At 54.1% G+C, this 18,806-nt stretch overlaps 1 protein-coding gene across 5 annotated transcripts; it reads left to right on the forward strand.

The window, feature by feature from the left end:
- The first annotated feature begins 920 nt into the window (after positions 1-920).
- LOC102459727 (dimethylaniline monooxygenase [N-oxide-forming] 4) lies at positions 921-17,776 on the forward strand. 5 transcript variants are annotated; one of them, XM_075937030.1, is made up of 10 exons: positions 921-1,446; positions 1,629-1,689; positions 6,502-6,696; positions 7,927-8,106; positions 8,631-8,793; positions 9,566-9,711; positions 10,288-10,487; positions 11,750-12,102; positions 12,487-12,559; positions 15,723-17,776. In XM_075937030.1, exons 3-10 carry the CDS (start codon positions 6,565-6,567, stop codon positions 16,159-16,161), a joined length of 1,686 nt encoding a protein of 561 aa, XP_075793145.1. In that variant the 5' UTR covers positions 921-1,446; positions 1,629-1,689; positions 6,502-6,564; the 3' UTR covers positions 16,162-17,776. The 5 variants fall into 5 exon arrangements, with proteins under 5 accessions (XP_075793145.1, XP_075793144.1, XP_075793146.1 ...); XM_075937029.1 differs by lacking the exon at positions 1,629-1,689; XM_075937031.1 differs by lacking the exon at positions 921-1,446 and having other exon boundaries at positions 1,453-1,689.
- The last annotated feature ends 1,030 nt before the right edge of the window (positions 17,777-18,806 follow it).

Here is an 18,806-nt window from a genome sequence, read left to right on the forward strand (position 1 = left end):
GCGCAGTTCGCTCACCTCTGTGCCTCCATTTACCGTCTCTTTCAAGTAATAAACCCATCAGCTCCTCCGGGGGCGGCTCTGAATGTATCGAGTTGCTTGCCAGTTCTTCCATGGTTGTGTGCTTCGTGGGCGAACGGGTGGCCCTCTGACTAGAGGGCTAGGCTGGGCTTTGGAAGACCCAGGCTCAAAATCCCCTCCTTTGCCGCGGACCGTGTGGCCTGGATTGAAGGCCCAGCTCCTCCCCAGACTTCCGGGGTGACCTTGGGAACCCGCTCTGTGCCTCAGTTTCCCTCCGTACAGGGAGCTGCCCCAGGGCCCGGCACTTTAAATGGGCCCCGGGCTTCTGCCACAGCCAGAAGCTCCGGGGCCTTAAATCGCCACCACAGCCCCAGACGCTGTGTGCACTGAAGGGCTGGCTGGGGAAGGCTAGGCTCCAGCCCCGCCCCTTCCAAGCACCCAGCCCCGCCCCCTTCCCCAGGCCTGTCAAAGTCTGTCCTCAGCCCTGCCTCTGTTTGCTGGAGAACAGCCCTTCCTGGCCTAATTGGGGCGTGGGGAGGAAAACACAAAATGCTACAGCAACAAGGGCCATGTTAGCACCTCAGACAGACAGATGACCACAGGCCACAGTGCTAGTCAACAGAGTTCAAAATAGCTGCCCTTAAACGGGCAGGCGACCAGGTTTTTTTTTTTTTTTTCTCTCAACAAAAAATCCTTGGTGTTCCTCAAGAACAAATAATTATTGTTTGGTGTTCCTCGGTCTTAAAAAGTTTAAGAAACGCTACTCTAGACCACAGTCCATCTTCTCAGGGATGCAGTCTATTCATTTTCCTCCCTTTCCTCTCCCCCCACCTTAATGCTGACCAGTGTTTCCTGTAAGCTCAGCACTTGGGCGGCCACCAGGATAAATTTAAATGCTGCCCCGCTGATTAGCAGACCACTCGCAGCCGGCAGCCCGTGTTTCTACTCGTGGTGCACATCTGCACATGCCTCGGTGCACAGAACAAAACTTATTCCGCACACGGGTGGAGAAAATTAGAGAGAACACTGATGCAGGACCATATAAATGGAGGGGCTGCTCCCATATCAGCTGCCAGGACTGCAGGAATGCACCTTGTGACTTCGCCTTTCCCTTCCCCCGGCCGTAAATATTTTGCAGACCCAAAGCAACCACTTAATCGGCCTGCATGGATCAGCTGTCTAGGTTGCTATGGGCAGCCATTCAGTCTGAGTGTGGTTTTTTTTTCCCCCAGTGTGAATGGGAACGCCTGTGAATTTCAGCGCTACACAGACGTGGGGGGCAGGGGTGCAAAGGTCACAGGAGCTGTGGAATCCGAGTCAGCTGCAACCCTGCGGACTTCACTCTCTCCTGTAATTTATAACGAGACAAACTTCTCCCGGAACCCGGTCGAATGCAAAACGAAAAAGACACCACCTCAAACCAGAAAGGTGAGTGGCTTTCCCTACAGTCCTTATTCAGGACTGTGTTTGTCCGGCTTTCAGCGATCAAGCTGCCAACTTGGGATGTGTCCAGAGCCCCCGGGTGGATTCTGATTGACAAGTTTGATTTAAAAAGCCCCGGTGAGGAAGTGCTAGACTTTGTTTGAAAATGGCTTCTTGCATATGTACAGAGCAGCGTTTCCGTGTTTAATTCCTCTGTGGAATAATTCTTTGACGTGACTTTGGATAAACGTAAGTACCTATTCGTTACTACTCAAGTTCATAAAAGAGAAACCGCTTCACTCATCTGGTATCTTTCACTGCAGCCACTTTCGGGGGCTGGAGGGACAAGTTTTCGAGCTGCATAGAACTGTTCGGCTTATGTTCTTAAAATGACATGCGCTGATGTAGCTTATCATACGTCTGTGTGTAATTGACGTTTCATACAAAATACGTCCCATTTTCAAAAGTGACTTGGATTCTTAAGAGACCAAGTTCCATTGACTTCCAATCCGATTTAGACTCCTCGGTACCTTTATTCATTTTTCCAAAATGTAGGAGCCTAAATCTGATTGGAAAGACTCAAATAAAACTGTTCAAAGTGTCCATAGCTCCTGTGGATCGGGAAGTAACTAAAGTTGTAGGCAGTTTTCCTTCATATGCTCTGGTGTTGTTTTTTTAACTGCCTTCTAACATTCTGAACAGCAAACTAATAAACTTCAAACTGAATTTTTTCTCCTGTTCTAGCGCCTCTGGAAGAATTTCCTTAGCTAGGGTCAAATAAATCATTCTGTTTCATATCTCCCTCCTACTGCTGGTTGGACTAGCCAATTTGTTTGACTCCTGGGAAGTTTAGAGTAGGTTTTGAGGCTTTGGCTTTCGCTGAGCTTTTGGAAGGTGCTGGGTTAAAGAGATGCATTCGCTACGGAAGAAGAAATTAATTTTTTTCCCCCCACAAGGTCTTGAGTAGGTGCAGAAGCAGAGACCCAAACAACTGAGAACATGGGAATCTCCCTTCATTTCATCTGAACCCTGGAATTTTCAAGGCTCTTTTGTAATAACCCCGCCACGCTGGCCAGGGTCCTTATCCTTTCGATCACGGCTCCGCGTGTTCATCCTCAGCTACAGCTTTGCAATTGTACTGCCTGGCCTTCCTTTAAGTCTCTAGGATGGAGCGACCTGCTAGGTCAGCCCTCCACGGGGTCAGTCTGGCTCGAGGTGAGTCCATACTGTAAAGCCGCGGTTTTCAGACGTCTTTTCGCATGACCCAGTTGAAGAAAATTGTCAATGCCGCGACCCATCGTGATTTGACTAGAGTGTGGGCTCCGGGGTGGGGCTGAGGATGGGTTTTGGATGTAGGAGGGGGTGCCAGCTTTGAGGCTGGGGCAGAAGGGGCTTACCTGGAACGGCTCCCGGTGGGCAGTGCAGGGGGGTCGTGGTTCTCGAGCAGTCCCTGGACCACAAGCGGAGGAGATGGCTGTCTCCAACCAGTCACTACCGCCCCGTGGGGCTGTTAGAGGGCAGTCAGGTGCATTATTTAAAGAATGGTTTATTGCGTATGGGATTTTTTTAAAAGACCTTTAAAAAACCCAGCTGAAGGCTGGGGAAAGGCTGAATAAAAATAAGCATAATAAAAAAGCCAAGTTAATGCAACTTCCCGGACTTTCCACTTCCCTTCACGGCCTGCGTTCCCCGGCACTCACGTCTCCCGGCGCGTGGCCAGGCACGGTGCGGCGGGAAAGCAGCGTGGAACCCCCCAGGACGTGCAGGTGGCTCAGTGGGTGAGAAACCCGGGAGCTCCGCTGCCCTTCTGGCCAGAACGTTCCTCTTCTGACTCTGGGCGCACAAACCAACACCCAAACTGCCTCAGCAAAGGCAGGAAAGGGTCAAGTGTGAAGCCAGGGGCTGAAAAAAAAGCCCCCGTTTTTCACGAACGCCGAGGGTCCACGAATCCCGCTGGCTGTCAGGTCTCCTCGGCTTAGTGGTATGTGATCTTTGCAGCCGGTGTCTCCTGGATGTGCCCCGGGCCTGGTTGTATTTACACCGGGCCCCCTCCATGCAGAATCCGAGCACCTCACAATCGTTGATCCCTCCAGCCACCCAAACCCCTGGGAGGCAGGACAGCGCTGTTCTCCCCACTGTCCTGATGGGGAACTGACCCACGCTGTGGTTAAGGGAGTTGACCGAGGTCACACAGGAAGCCTGTAGCGAAATAGAAGCTGTAACCCAGCTCTGAGAGAGGCTCGGCTAGCACCCTATGCACGGGGCTGGTCCTCCACTCTGCTCCTTTTGCATCTCAGCCCTGCTCTGCGCCCAGCTGTTCTGGCCGGAAACAAGGGCAGGGGGTTATGTTGTTAGCTCACAGGCTTTTCCATAGGGTCCCCGAGGAGTCCTGTCTCCTCAGGCAGAAGGCCGAGCACATTATCCGAGGCGAGCCAGCGGTTCTTCCTTAAAAACAAGTTGTCAAGAGAGCGGGGGACAAACAGAAAGCCGAGGGAAACACTCAGCAGCTGGTCTCTCAGCCCCCTGGATGGCCTGCTTCCAGGGGCAGGGACAGGAACTGGGGAACAGCCTGTGCTCCACGCTGGTCGCAGCGGACGGCCTGTCCTTGCCGGCGTCTGGCCGTGCGAATGGGTCTCATTTTACGTGGGAGGGAAGCCCCGCTATTCCAGTCAGAGTCTGTAACTAGATTGTCTAGTGCAGGCATCCTGGCTGGCTAACAACCTCTCTCCCCGTCCCGCCTGTCAAGCCAGGCCCGCTCGTCGCAGATAACCGCCTACGCCGGAGGAGCGGTGCTTTGGGAGAGAGGAGGCCCCCGTTACAGGCCCCGCTGCTGCTCTCTCACTTCTCCAGTCACTCCCAGCGCACCCCCCAGGCAGCTGGCTTCCTGCTGTCGCCGCTCCTGAGGCGAATCGGCCGTTTCCCCCACGCTGAAGCGAGGGCGCCAGGGTGGGTGACCAGCCCCGACAGGCCCGACGCCCCCCGTCCTCCCCGCTGGGAATCTGTGAGCTGGGTGCGCACGGTCCCCGCACGGCCGCGCCCGACGCCTCGTCTCTTTGCAGCAGGAGCAAAGTCCTGAGAGAAAAAGGGATGAAACCGTCACCTGCGTGTGTCCGTCTTGCCTAGCGCCTGCCCTGCAGGGTGGGGACCCTAGTGTCCGCGGCTGCCAGCCCCCCGCTGGACCTAAGTGGGGCAGGGAGATTTGGGCCGGCTCTCCCCTCAGGAGGAGAAAGGGGGCAGGCCGGAGAGGACTCCGGAGCCTGAGACTGACAATCCTCAGGGCCGCTGGGGAGGGGCCGTTCTCCAAAGCAGCCAGCTTGCAGGGTGGGGAGGCCAAAGAGTGAGTCAGGAGTCTGGCAGGGGGGCTAGGTGGGGGCCCTGAGCAGAGCCAAGGAGCAATAGCTGGAGACGGAACAGCGGCAGGGAGTGAGGGGGGCCAGAGCTGGGCCGGAGGCAGGACGGAGCTGGAGGGGGAGCTGGAGCAGCCCGGAGCGGAGACGGGGCACACGGAGGGGGAGCCAGGGCTGAGCTGGCCGGCCCTCGGCGCTGGAGCAGAGAGGCAAGAGCGACGGGGGGCCCAGCAGAGAGGCGTTGCCAGACACACGGCCTGGAGGGACGGAGTCAGAGGTGGGCGACAGGCTCGCGCCAGAGTCTGACCCGCGGTGCCGCGAGGGGCTGGGAGGGAGGCCCGGGCCGTGTCAGGAACAGCTGTTTGCAGGGTCCCCCAGGCCCAGTGGCGGCTCCCTTCTTCCTTGAGCCTCTCCCTTCCCGTTGCTCTTTCATGCATTCAGTGGAAGGAGCAGGGAAGCGGCCGGGGAGGAGACAGGCCCCAGCGTGGGGACACCTCAGCCCTGTGCCGAGTGACCGCGAGCGCAGGGACGCGGCCCCTCAGGAATTCTGGGCCCAGCCTCGTCGCCGTTACGAGGACTCTGCTGCAGGGGAGCCTCCGGGGGAGGGCGTTGGAGCCGAGCCGTTGGCTAGCTGATGCCACCAGGGCAGTGCCGAAGCCAGGGAAGTGCCCCTCGGACTTCACTTCCCCCGGCGGGTGACTGGCTCTCGGGCGGGTGCCCTTCGGTCCGACCCTGCGAGCCTCCCTCTCACGTCCTAGCGGCTGCCAGACAGCAGACTCCTCCTTGGTTGTTTATCCAGGGGGGGCTGTGCTGGGTCAGAAGAATGGCCAGACGGGGTCAGACCAAAGGGCCACCCAGCCCAGGGTCCTGTCTGCCCACAGTGGCCAATGCCAGTGCCCCAGCGGGAGGGAACAGAACCGGGAACCATCAACTGATCCCTCTCCGGTCTCCCATTCCTAGACTGCAGGCACCTTTCCTACCCATCCTGGCTGACAGCCATTGCTGGACCTAACCGCCATGAATGTATCTAGTTCTTTTTTGCACCCTGTTAAAGTCCTGGTCTTCTCAACGTCCTCTGGCGAGGAGTTCCACAGGTTGACTGTGCCCGCCGTGAAGAAAAACTTCCTTTAGTTTGTTTTAAACCTGCCGCCTATTGATTTCAGTTGGTGACCCCTGGAGACCAATGGTCCACCTAGCCCAGTGTCCTGTCTGCCGACAGCGGCCAATACCAGGCGCCCCAGAGGGAATGAACAGAACAGGGAATCATCCAAGTTGATCTGGCCCACGGCAGTCCTGTTGCTCCTCCGCCCCCCCACCCCCCGGCAAATTAGGATCTGGGGGCAGGGGGAGTGCGCAAAATTACCCCCGCCCTGCCAGGAGCATGTAGCAGGGTAGGAGTGGGGCAGAGGAAACTTGGTGCGCACCTCTCACCCCCAGGCCAATCAGGGCTTGGGGGCGGGGTAGCGCATAAAGTCTCCTCCCACCCTTCCAGGGCAGCCCGAGGCCACTTCAAACATTTTTGAAGTGGCCGCTGGCCAAAAATTATTGCCCACCCCTACACTAGGGACACCGTTCCTCCCCAGCCTGGCTAACAAGTATTGATGGGCCAACCCTCCACGGATTTATCTATCTTTAACATCAGAGTCGCCTTTGTCCGTCTCTGGGCTGCAGAAACTCCGCCGACTTAACCCTTTGTTTCCCTGCTGTGCTCCAGTTGGACTCTCACGAGGCGAGGCGCTCCCGGGAAGGACGCTGACTCTCCCCGCTGCAGGGCAGGATGGTCCGGAGCGTGGCGATCGTCGGCGCGGGCTCCAGCGGGCTGTGCGCCATCAAGTGCTGTCTGGAGGAGGGGCTGGAGCCCACCTGCTTCGAGCAAAGTGACGACATCGGCGGCCTCTGGAGGTTCACGGTGGGTGGGGTTTCCGTTCCTGCTGACGGTCTTTAGCCCTGGAGCCGGCCTGCCTGCCCGTGCTTTGACTAGTCCCATCGTTCCCATGTGCAGCCAAAGAGACAGTACCCTTGTGGGCGGTGGGTGGAGGTTGGGCTGCCGGGGGCAAGCCTCCAACCCCGCCCCAGCCCCACCCCTTCTGCCCAGGCCCCGCCCCCAGCCTCTCTGCCCCCATTAGGCATTCTAGGGGAGGAGCATGGGTGGGGCCAGGCTGGCAGTTTTGGAAGGCAATGCCTTCTCCTGCCTAGCATACCCGCCACCCATGAGTACCCATGAACCTAGGCACAGTTTTCAGGCTAGGGACGACAAGAACGTCTTGGCACGACAGAGCCTCCATCTCTGGCACACCACTAGCTACTCTTCCCCAGGAATTCGGGTGTGTCCAGTCCTCCGGTAAGATCATTCCTGAGACGGGGATATAAGGAGTCTGGGGGCCTGGGCTTGTGGAGAAATTGACCGGAGTCGCTACTGCAGAAAAATAGCTCCCCACGTGGATACGCTGATCCTGGATTAAGCATGTCTGGTTTGGCTCTGTTCTGGGTCTGTCCCCCGCCTGGGTTAGCTGAACCCACTTTGGAAGTGGATTGAGTGAAACCAGGATAGGCGCTTGGGGGCCCCCGCCTTTTGCACTCGCTGTGCCAGAGTGGGGGCCAGCCTTGCGAGCTCTCTGCTTCGGAAAGAAGAGGCTCCACGTAGGGCTTGTTTATGCTATGGAGAAGACCAACCCTCTGGAGGTTGGTTGATTTTTCTAGTGTTCAATTTAGGGGGTCTAGTTAAGACCCGCTAAGTGGAGCCCAGAGGGTGACCCGTCGGCACCGGTACTCCTGCTTGTTGCAAGGAGGAAGGGAAGTTGATGGGAGCGTTTGATCCGTTGACCTCCCGTGATGTGGATGGCCCAAAAACACGATGTAAGATAGGTCGACTCCAGCTACGTAATGAATGTCGCTGGAGCTGCGTATTTTAAGTCAACTGCCCCCTTTGATGCAGACCAGGCCATAAAGAACTATGCCAGAAGGTCTATAGCCCTTTAAGTCCACCTCATCCCTCACTCTCAAATAACTTCCCAGTGTAGACAAGACCTGTGGCCATGGCATGGAAGGTCTCATGGGCCAGGCGGCAGTTTCACCCTCTCCGACGACCCAAGTCGGGTAAATCCCTCTCCATCGGTCACTGTTTGCACCTTTGGCACAGGAAGCCGGGAGGATCAGCGTCTACCGATCTGTGATCACCAACACCTCCAAGGAGATGATGTGCTTCAGCGACTTCCCCTTCCCGGAGGATTACCCCAACTACATGACCCACGCCAGGCTCCTGGAGTATTTCAGGCTGTATGCCGACAACTTTGACCTTCTCCGGCACATCCGCTTCCAGGTAGGAAGGGAGGCGAGGGTTCGTGCGTGTGCAGTCGCCCGGGCGGCAAAGAGAAACCCAGGAAAGCTAACTGAGCTTTGCGGCTGACGCGCCAGGTCTTCAGGACTGGCCGAGACATGTTGGGTGCAGGACCTACAGGACAAAGATGGTTTAAGTCACCCTTGTACTCCCCTAATCCTCGAAGTAGCCAGGGCTGGACTGTTCCCCAGTGCTAGTGGAAGGAGGCTCAAGGCCTGGGTGATGGTCACATCCCTCACCTAACGCTTTTCAACTCCTTAGTCTCACTGTCCTGGTGCAATGGGGCCAAAGCAGAGATCTTGCATGTTAATGGATGAAAGAAATGTCTGTACCTCCAGGCCTATCCAGAGAGGCCCAGAACCCCAAAGGTGTGTCAGTGCCCAACTCCCAGAGGACTGTCTAACTCTCAATGGGATTTAGGAGCCCAGAGACCGTTGAGGATGTGGCTCTAACCCGTCCCACGCAGAACCTAATGGTGTTTTGCTTTTCATGTGGCTTCCCGGCAGACCACAGTACGTAGTGTCAGGAAACAGCCAGACTTCTCCACCACCGGCCAGTGGACCGTCGTCACCGAGACCGGTGGGCGGACCGAGTCGGCCATTTTTGACGCTGTTCTGGTGTGCAGTGGCCACTATGCAGAGCCCCATTTGCCGCTGGAGTCTTTCCCTGGTAAGTCCTGGGTTCCCGGCGGACCCGCTGGCCGAGAGCCGCACGGAGCGTGGGTGAAACTCCCCCCGGCCACGCTGTCCATGGTGGGACGAGTTCCAGCATTAGTGAATATGGTGAATTCACATCTGGATGGAGCAGAACTCTCTGAAGGCTCCTGGCTGGGCCCTTTTGACCTGCCCAGCAGAGGTGGTTGCTGTAGTAAGCGGGTATTTTATCCTCCAGGCCTTTCGGCTCCTACCTCCCTGTTGTGGTTGCCAACAAGGTCACTCATGAGCCTGTGCTGTGCGGGGGGTTTAATGTGATGCGGGTAAAGCATAAGCTGAGCAGAGGGGTCCCGGCGATGACAGTGCTGAGCAGAGCCAATACGCAGCTTCCCAGACCTACCAGGAGACAGCGTCTGGCTTTGCAACGAATGACAAAATCAGCCAGACGCCTCCCCCATGAGAGTCCCACCAGGCCAAGTGCCCTGCCTCCCTTTGGAAAGCCCCCAAGGATAAATCAATTGCCCTGCAGCGCTCGCAAAGGGGGGATTCAAAAACACAGCCTCTCTTTTTTTTGCAGCACCAGTAGGTGTCACTGAAACTCAATGGCAAGTGAGCACTGTCGCCCTTGGGTTCTGTTGTGATTGCAATCAATGGATTTGCACGTGTAGGCACCGTTCACAAGCATTTGAACCGGGATTCTGTGCTTTCACAGAAATCACCTGATTCAATGAGGCCTTGTCTCAGTGGAGCAGACACGTTTCTTTAATGGCTCCCGGCTTCCTCCCCAGGTATAGAAACCCGCTTTCAAGGCCAGTACCTGCACAGCTGGGAGTACAAAGACCCCGCCCGTTTCCGCGGGAAGCGAGTCCTTGTGCTTGGCGTTGGGAACTCCGGAGGAGATATCGCCGTGGAGATCAGCCGGGTGGCTGCGCAGGTACAGCCCTGGGGTGCTACCGAGTGTCCACGTTCCTCAGGCACACCCGGTGTAACAGTTGGGGTGGGTGTAACAGTCGGACTGGCTGCAAGCAAAGGCCGATCACACCTGGTCTCCACCTCCTCCGTTCCAGCTTGTCTGTCTCCAGCTTAGCAGCCCAGCACGGTGCATCAGGTCCCAGGTGTGCCCCAGAATCCTACCCAGGAGTCTTCTTTGAAAGACGGAGACGGCGCGGTGTTGCAATGGTTTTACTGATGGTCCTCCACTCACGAGCAGGGCCCGGACCTATTCTCCGACCCACCCCCCCAACTCAGCAAGCCTGTCTGGATGTCTTAAAAAAGTCCAATGGAAAGTGCCGCTGGAAACGTGCCAGGCGACATTAGCAAATTAGTTGCATATTGGTTCATCCGGCACTTGGTTCCTTGCCTCTCCCTCCTTATCTTGGGAAAGTCTCTGCCCTTTCATGCTGAAGGCCTCCTAGCAAACGTGCAGGGTGTGGTTTGAGCAATGAGAACAACCACAGAAAGAACCCAGATTCCCAGGCCTTAGATTTCTCCGGCCTTAATTATTTTCCAGGTGTTCCTCAGCACCCGAAGTGGCACCTGGGTGATTAGTCGTATCTCAGACCATGGCTTCCCTCTTGACATGATGCTCACCACTCGTTTCCACGCCTGTCTCGAAGGGCTCTTCCCATCAGCCATCATGGGACGGCTAAAACTGAAGAAGTTCAACACATGGTTTGACCATGCGAATTACGGTTTGATTCCTCAGAAAAGGTGCGATCTTTTCTTTCTTTCTTTCGTTCTTTCGTTCGTTCGTTCGTTCGTTCGTTCGTCCGTCCGTCCGTCTAGACTACATGCCTCTGACGACAGAGGCATGTAGATTAGACTACCCGGCATAGGAAAATGAAGCGGCGATTTAAATAATCGCCGCTTCATTTAAATTTACATGGCTGCCGTGCTGAGCTGATCAGCTGTTTGTTGGCTCAGCGCGGTAGTCTGGACGCTCCGCAGTCAACATCAAAGGCATTTGTCGACCTCCCAGGTATGCCTCATCCCATGTCGCCAGAGGCATGTAGTCTAGACGTTCCTTTCCTTTCCTTTCCTTTCCTTTCCTTTCCTTTCCTTTCCTTTCCTTTCCTTTCTTTAATTTAAGGATTTAGTACATTACCCTACAGAAGACAGGAGTCTAGCTCAGGGGTAGAATTAGGTGATTTTTTTTATGCAAATAGTTTTTTTACTGCAAAAATGCAAATTTGGGTGAACAAACTAGTTGTTAATTTGGGTGGAATTTGACAAATAGTTTTGGCCGAAAATTTTTTAAAAAGCTATTTTTTTAAAATCAAAATGTATTTGCTTTGGCATTTCCCACTTGACATGTTTCCAGTTTTGGTTTGGGAAAGTGGTTGTCTTTGGAAGGCATGTAGATTGAATAAAAGAAACACGTTGCAAACATTTTTTTTTAAACCCCAAACTACAAATAGAATGAAAACAATTGGTTGGGGTTGAACAAAACAATTTGTTCAATCCAAAATGGTGCTTGGAGGGTTTGGGGGACGAAGGTTCTTTTGCTGAGAGAAAACTTTGGTGAGCACTTCAACCCGAAACAAGTTTTTCTTCATTTTTTGACCCATTTACCTCCACACTGAAAAATAAGTGATTTGCCAAGCTCTGCTCAGAAAGCTGACAAAGATTCTTTAGCATTAAGGTCGCTGGGTCACATTCATCCTAGATCAGTGACAGGAACTTAGGATCACGACAGCTCTGGCTCTGGGGTTTTAACTGCTTCTGCTTGTCCATAGACCAGATACGGCTTGGGCAAACACTGCAAATCCCCCCCCCACACACACACACACACACACACACGTCCCCTATCTAGACACCTCCCTGTGTGGTCTGCCCCCCTTAGCTCTGCCACACCTCACGATCCACTGTGGTGGAGACAGAATTCCGGCTCCAGCGCCGTTCTCGGTCACACAGCACGTCTGGGCCAACCCTGCCCTCAATCGCTCTCGCTCTCTCTCCCTTCCGTGCGCCAGCCCGATCCTGAGCTTAATCGTGAACGACGAGCTGCCCAGCTGCATCCTCTGCGGCGCCGTTGTGGTAAAACCGGACGTGGAGGCGTTCACGGAGAGCGCCGCCATCTTTGAAGACGGGACCATGGAAGAGAACATCGACGTGGTGGTCTTTGCCACCGGGTACACCTTCTCCTTTCCTTTCCTGGAGGAGTCTGTCCGCGACGCTTGCAGGAGCAAGTACACCCTTTACAAAGCCGTCTTCCCGCCCCCGCTGGAGAAACCGACGCTGGCCGTCCTTGGCCTCATCGAGCTCACGGGCTCCATCATGGCCGGGACGGAACTCCAGGCTCGCTGGGCCACAAGTGTCTTTAAAGGTAGGCAGATTGGGGGCGGGGGAGGGGGAGAGTTGTCCACGCTGCAGCTGTAATTCCTAGCTCACACCGACCCCCACAGGCTGGCTTGGATCTAGCTCGGGGGGGGGGCGACCTGTTTGGGGGTCGCAGGCTGCCGACCCACAGGAAAATCAGTCAGGAGCCGCGCAGAAGTGAGAAGCCAAAAAGCCCCACATTCCCCTCACGCACCAGAGGCGCAGACTAGTAGAGTGGGTGCCCCCACACACACGCGGGGGTGGGGCCAAAAACGAGCTCAGCGTGTGGGGGGGAAGTGGGGGCTGCTGGGAAGTGGGCGAGCGGCCTAACAGGCCTGAGGGATCAGCTATGCAAAGAGCTAGTCCGCTCTCTGCTTTCTCTTGTTCCCAGGGCTCAATCCGCTCCCTCCTGCCGGCCAGCTGGTGGCTGAAGTTGCCAAGAAGCAGCAGCTTCTAATTAAACAGTACGAAATGCTAATTATTCTATTCCATACTAGATTTGCCCTGCTCGCTCGGGTCCCTCAGGGCAAGGGGCTGGAGGTGGGGGGAGCAGGAGTCAGGGCAGGGGAGCTGGAGGGGGGGTGCAGGAGTCAGGGCAGGGGAGCTGGAGGGGGGGGGAGCAGGAGTCAGAGCAGGGGAGCTGGAGATGTGGGGGGTGCAGGAGTCAGAGCAGGGGAGCTGGAGATGTGGAGGGTGCAGGAGTCAGGGCAGGGGGGCTGGAGGGTGGGGGGTGCAGGAGACAGGGAAGGGGGGCTGGAGGGTGGGGGGTGCAGGAGACAGGGAAGGGGGGCTGGAGGGTGGGGGGTGCAGGAGTCAGGGCTCGGGGCTGGAGATGTGGGGGGTGCAGGAGTCAGGGCAGGGGGGCTGGAGATGTGGGGGGTGCAGGAGACAGGGAAGGGGGGCTGGAGGGTGGGGGGTGCAGGAGTCAGGGCTCGGGGCTGGAGATGTGGGGGGTGCAGGAGTCAGGGCAGGGGGGCTGGAGATGTGGGGGGTGCAGGAGTCAGGGAAGGGGGGCTGGAGATGTGGGGGGTGCAGGAGTCAGGGCACGGGGGCTGGAGATGTGGGGGGTGCAGGAGTCAGGGCACGGAGGCTGGAGATGTGGGGGGTGCAGGAGTCAGGGCAGGGGGGCTGGAGGGTGGGGGGTGCAGGAGTCAGGGCAGGGGGGCTGGAGATGTGGGGGGTGCAGGAGTCAGGGAAGGGGGGCTGGAGATGTGGGGGGTGCAGGAGTCAGGGCAGGGGGGCTGGAGATGTGGGGGGTGCAGGAGTCAGGGAAGGGGGGCTGGAGATGTGGGGGGTGCAGGAGTCAGGGCACGGGGGCTGGAGATGTGGGGGGTGCAGGAGTCAGGGCACGGAGGCTGGAGATGTGGGGGGTGCAGGAGTCAGGGCAGGGGGGCTGGAGGGTGGGGGGTGCAGGAGTCAGGGCTCGGGGCTGGAGATGTGGGGGGTGCAGGAGTCAGGGCAGGGGGGCTGGAGGGTGGGGGGTGCAGGAGTCAGGGCAGGGGGGCTGGAGGGTGGGGAGTGCAGGAGTCAGGGAAGGGGGCTGGAGATGTGGGGGTGCAACCTGCTCTTAAATATCCCCAGAGATGGAGACTCCACAACCCCCCCAGGCAATGGATTCCCGTGTTTCACCCCCTGACAGGCAGGAAGTTTTTCCCTAATGTCCAACCTGAACCTCCCTGGCTGCAGTGTAAGCCCCTTGCTTCTTGGCCTGTCCTCAGACATTAAGGGAAATAATTTTTCTCCCTCCTCCTTGTAGCCCCCTTTCAGGTGCTCGGGGTCTATTTGATCTGCTGCAACCCTCAGATTAATGTTTCCTCTAAAGCAGTGGCACCATCTTGTGGCTAGAAAGAACTGGCGGCTATTTCCTGTGCCTGGCTCCCTCTTGTCTTCTGGAGGAGAGGAGCCAAGGGCTGGTGCCAGGCGGACGGAGCTCTGCCTGCAGGCCGTGTTCAGGAGACGGGGGTAGAACAGCGCATGTCGCATCCTACCTTGTGTTGAGTCAAGCCAAGGCTGACAGGATTGCGGGGGTCCTCTAGCAATCACAGCCTGGCTCACACAGTGACCACACCCGCCTTCTGGGGGTCCCTCAGCTGACCCCGTTTCAGTCCCAAAGGAATTTCCTTTCCTTACCCCGCCGGCGCAGCGTTGGGCCCTGGTGCTTTCCTGGCGGTGTTGCAATTCTCACAGCTTCCCTCTCAGTTGCTGGAATCCGGCCCGGGGGAAGGCGTCCGGAAGACAGGGTGCCCAGCATCTTCCTGTGGACTGAGAGAACCAGGGAATAGAGACTCTTCCAATGACCTTGGCTTGGGCATTGTAGACTCTCAAGGGCAGTAGGTGATCCCGTGGCTACAGGAGGCAAGCCCCACCAGCCACACACACCAGAGACCATGCTCACCCTCACAGGCTGCTGGCAAATTCCCCCCTCCCTGTCCCAGGGTAGCACCCCCAACCTCTCCCAGCCCTGGAGCCCCAGGGAGCCGGGGGGCGGCGCAGCCCCTACCCAACTACGTTGAAAGCATCACTGCGCTTGACTCAAGTGAGGAGCAACCTTCCGGTGAACTTTGCAAGCCCTTCGTTAACTCTAGCGAGCAAACACATCACTTGACAACGAGACTAATGCAGAAGGAGTGAGGCTGGGGTCCCAAATCCTGTTGACAGTCGCAATCACTTGTGTCTATCTCACTGCCTGGTCGCTGGTTCAAATTACGATCGAGTTCGTGATCAAGATCAAAACTCACCTAGCTAAGGGCTAACGCTGAAGAACTCTTGGGAGCACTTTAAAGACTAACAAACCATGTCGACGGTATCATGGCACAGCCCACTTCTTCGGATGGACCCAGGGAAAAGAAACTCGTGAAGAATTTCACGAGGATTTCAACAACTTCTACCCCATCATCAACCTCAGCCTGGACCAGTCCACGCAGGAAATCCACTTCCTGGACTCCACAGTACAATTAAATAATGGACAAATTTCCACCACCTTCTATCGGAAACCCACCGACCACTACACTTACCTTCATGCCTCCTGCTTCCATCCCAGACACATTTCTAAATCTATTGTATACAGTGGTCATCTGAAGAAGTGGGCTGTGCCCACAAAAGCTCATGTACATGTTTTGTTAGACTTTAAAGTGCTACCAGACTATTTGTGTTTTTTAAATGTATCGTGTACGGACTAACTCGGCTGCCCCCTGAAGCTTTTGAACTCTTGTGAGACGAGTCGATGATCTCAGGCTAGTTCCTAACGACCTGGTGACAAGTGCCCTAAGAGAAGCAGGCAGGCAGACGAGGGCAGAGATGGTTCCTTACGTTTTTAACTCGCCTCACAGAAGAAGCCTCTTTGGGTTTGTAGCCCTTCTGTGGATTTTTCTTCTTTCCACTGCTCCCATTGCGCGAGAGGGTGGCCACACCGAACCAAGGTGAAGGGCATAAAATTGATGCATCTTATGTGGATTATGTTTGGGGTGTTATTCTAGCGCCATTGCTTTAATGCAGTCGAATACCTGGTTTGCACTTCCAACCATTTGCTCAGCGGGGAGTTTAGTACAAATCAGGGAAAAGGGAAGCGTTTTAGTGTTGGGTTTGCGCAGAAACAGGGTAACCTCTTTATTTTACTTCCTAATCAAGGGGTCTTGCCCACAAGGAGAGCAAAATCAAGATGAGTTACCTTGGCTACATGGATGAAATCGCATCGTGTGTCGGTGTAAAACCCAATGTGCTGCTGCTATTCCTGACGGATCCCAAGCTGGCCTGGGAAGTTTTCTTTGGCCCATGTACCCCCTGCCAGTATCGCCTGACTGGACGAGGACAATGGGCTGGAGCCAGAAACACCATCCTGACCCAGTGGCACCGGGCCCTGAAGCCCTTGAGAACTCGAGTCGTAGATGATTCTTCCAACCGCTCTTCCGTTTTCCGCTGGCTTACCGTTCTTGGCCTGCCTGTACTCCTTTGTGCTGGTTTAGTTCTATGTGACAAAGTAGGTTTAGGGGCTATTCCCAGGTGGAAAATGGGCTTTATGAAAGGAGGCTTCCAAGCAGCTTTTGTAGGTTCTAAGCTCTGCCGCTAGACAACCAGAACTTCCATGGCCGGAACCATTCACCAGCTCCCGGAAAAAATCAAACCCTTCCAGCCCGGCTCCTCCCCATCAGATTGACACCGGAGACCACCACTGGCCTCGACAGTTTGAGAATACACATACTCGCTCTCCAGCTGACATGAAGTTAGTCCTAGGGCCAACCATTGGCTGAAGAAGCTCTGATAACGCGTAGCCAGAGAGAGAGCAACGGAGATACAGGGATTACTAACCCAATCAGTATCTCAGATCATTACAGCTCAGATTTCACCATTGACCCTGCTTGGTTACTGATTGCATGTTGTTCATCTTGGATTGTAAGGCTGCTTCTGTCTGGTGCGGAGAGAAGTTGTGTAAGTAGGTTTCTAATCATTGGGGAAACTGTCTTGGTAATGGGTGAGATAGTTCAAATATTTGTTAAGTCCTTGTTGGAAAGTGTCGAATTTTAACATGAATGACAGTTCAGAGGATTCCCTTTCAAGTGCAGATGTAAAAGGTCTTTGTAGCAGAATGCAGGTGGTTAAGTCATTGAGAAATAAAAAAGCAAATTGAAAGAGCCAGACGAATACCTAGAAACCATCTACTTCAAGACAGACCCAAGAAAACCAACAATAGAACACCACTTGTCATCACCTACAACCCCCAACTTAAACCTGTCCAACACATTATCAAGAAACTACAGCCTATATTGGAACAGGATACCATACTCAAAGAGGCTCTGGGAGACAGACCCATAGTCTCCTATAGACAACCACCTAACCTCAAGATGATTCTTACCAACCACCACAGGACATACCACACTAATACCAACCCTGGTACCTTCCCTTGCAACAAACCCCGTTGCCAGCTTTGTCCACATATTCATTCTGCTGATACCATTATTGGACCTAACCAAGTGAGTTATAAGATCAAGAACACATATTCCTGCGCATCCAGAAATATAATCTATGCTATCATGTGCCGAAAGTGTCCGTCTGCTATGTACATTGGACAAACGTCTCAGACACTTCGCCAAAGGATCAATGCCCACAAAACAGATATGAGACAAGATCACAAAGAGAAAACAGTTTCTTGCCATTTTAACCAGAAAGGACACTCTCTCAATGACTTAACCACCTGCATTCTGCTACAAAGACCTTTTACATCTGCACTTGAAAGGGAATCCTCTGAACTGTCATTCATGTTAAAATTCGACACTTTCCAACAAGGACTTAACAAATATTTGAACTATCTCACCCATTACCAAGACAGTTTCCCCAATTATCACCTCTAATACCATTAACTCACAAACATCCCACTCTCCCTACCTTTAATATCAGCAATTCACAGACACTTACCTTCCTTCCTCCCTCTCCCCCCCCCCCCCCCCCCGCATCCCCCTTCTGTTCTGCAATGTGATTTGTCCTTTTCATATTTGTTCATTTTTTTTAATTGTATCCTTTGGTATATATGGTTGTGACTACTTTCTTCCACTATTTGATCTGAGGAAGTGGGTCTGGCCCACGAAAGCTCTCATCTAATAAACCATCTTGTTAGTCTTTAAAGTGCTACATTGTCCTGCATTTTGCTTCAACTACCCCAGACTAACACGGCTACATTTCTATCACTATTTTTAAACCAGGCTTCTGATTTATTTGAGGGCCCAACTGACAATTTTCAAATATTCTTGGTTGGCAGTTCTGTGTGTATGTAAATCCTGCAGTCGAGTGATTCAAGTAAAACACCAAACATGATGGGAATTTGTACAAGCTCTCGTCAGCAGTGCCAGCATCTCGCTTCATTTGCTGGCTCACTTAAAGCCACAACTCCTGGAAATGACTGTGAGAATTCCAGATTTCATTTGAAAATTTCCGTATGGCTTTGCCTGCCCACAATTCTTGCAGCGCTGTAGCTATAGCGGTTTAATTATGTATTTTATCTTGAGTTCAGTCCTGTGCTGTGTCCTCTAGGCCATTAAGACGATACAACTTCCTTGTTTGGGCTCGGCTATACCAGTACAGATTATTCCTGTGCAGGAAAGAAAATCCACTATACTTCTATAAGGCCCCTTAGCCACAGTTTTCTATAGTATTAATTTGGATGGGGGATGTGATTTTTTTTAAAAAGTATACAGTATATTCATACCAGTTACAGCTACTAGTGTGGAAGCTGTTATATTGCTGCTAAGTCTACACTGAAATTAGTTATCTATGGCTGATTCATGTCAGCTGACTCAGACGGGAAGGTCTTGGGATAAGGGGATGTTTAATCGTGCTGTAGACTTATCCACTCATGTTTCTGCCCTACCACTTGGACTTTTCCACCTACTTACCACCTCTCGGCAGTATTGTCTTCAAGTCGTCATTGTCAAGTCCAAATCGAGTCTCAAGTCACTACAGTTCAAGTCTCAAGTCGAGTCTCCAGTCCCGAAAGTCACTTTTGAGTCAAGTCCCAAGTCGAATCTCAAGTCTTAATTTAAAAAATGTCAAGTCACTTTTGTACAAGCCATCGATATTGGCATTTTCGGACAATTTTTTCACCAAGTCGATTTAATAAAATGAGAAAGTCTCAAGTCGAGTCTCAAGTCACAAATAATGAACCCAAGTTGAGTCTCAAGGCCCCTAGGTGACTGAAGTCGGACTCGAGTTCAAGTCGTGGGA

Source organism: Pelodiscus sinensis, chromosome 9 (assembly GCF_049634645.1).
Source record: "Pelodiscus sinensis isolate JC-2024 chromosome 9, ASM4963464v1, whole genome shotgun sequence".
Lineage (NCBI taxonomy): Eukaryota > Metazoa > Chordata > Testudines > Trionychidae > Pelodiscus > Pelodiscus sinensis.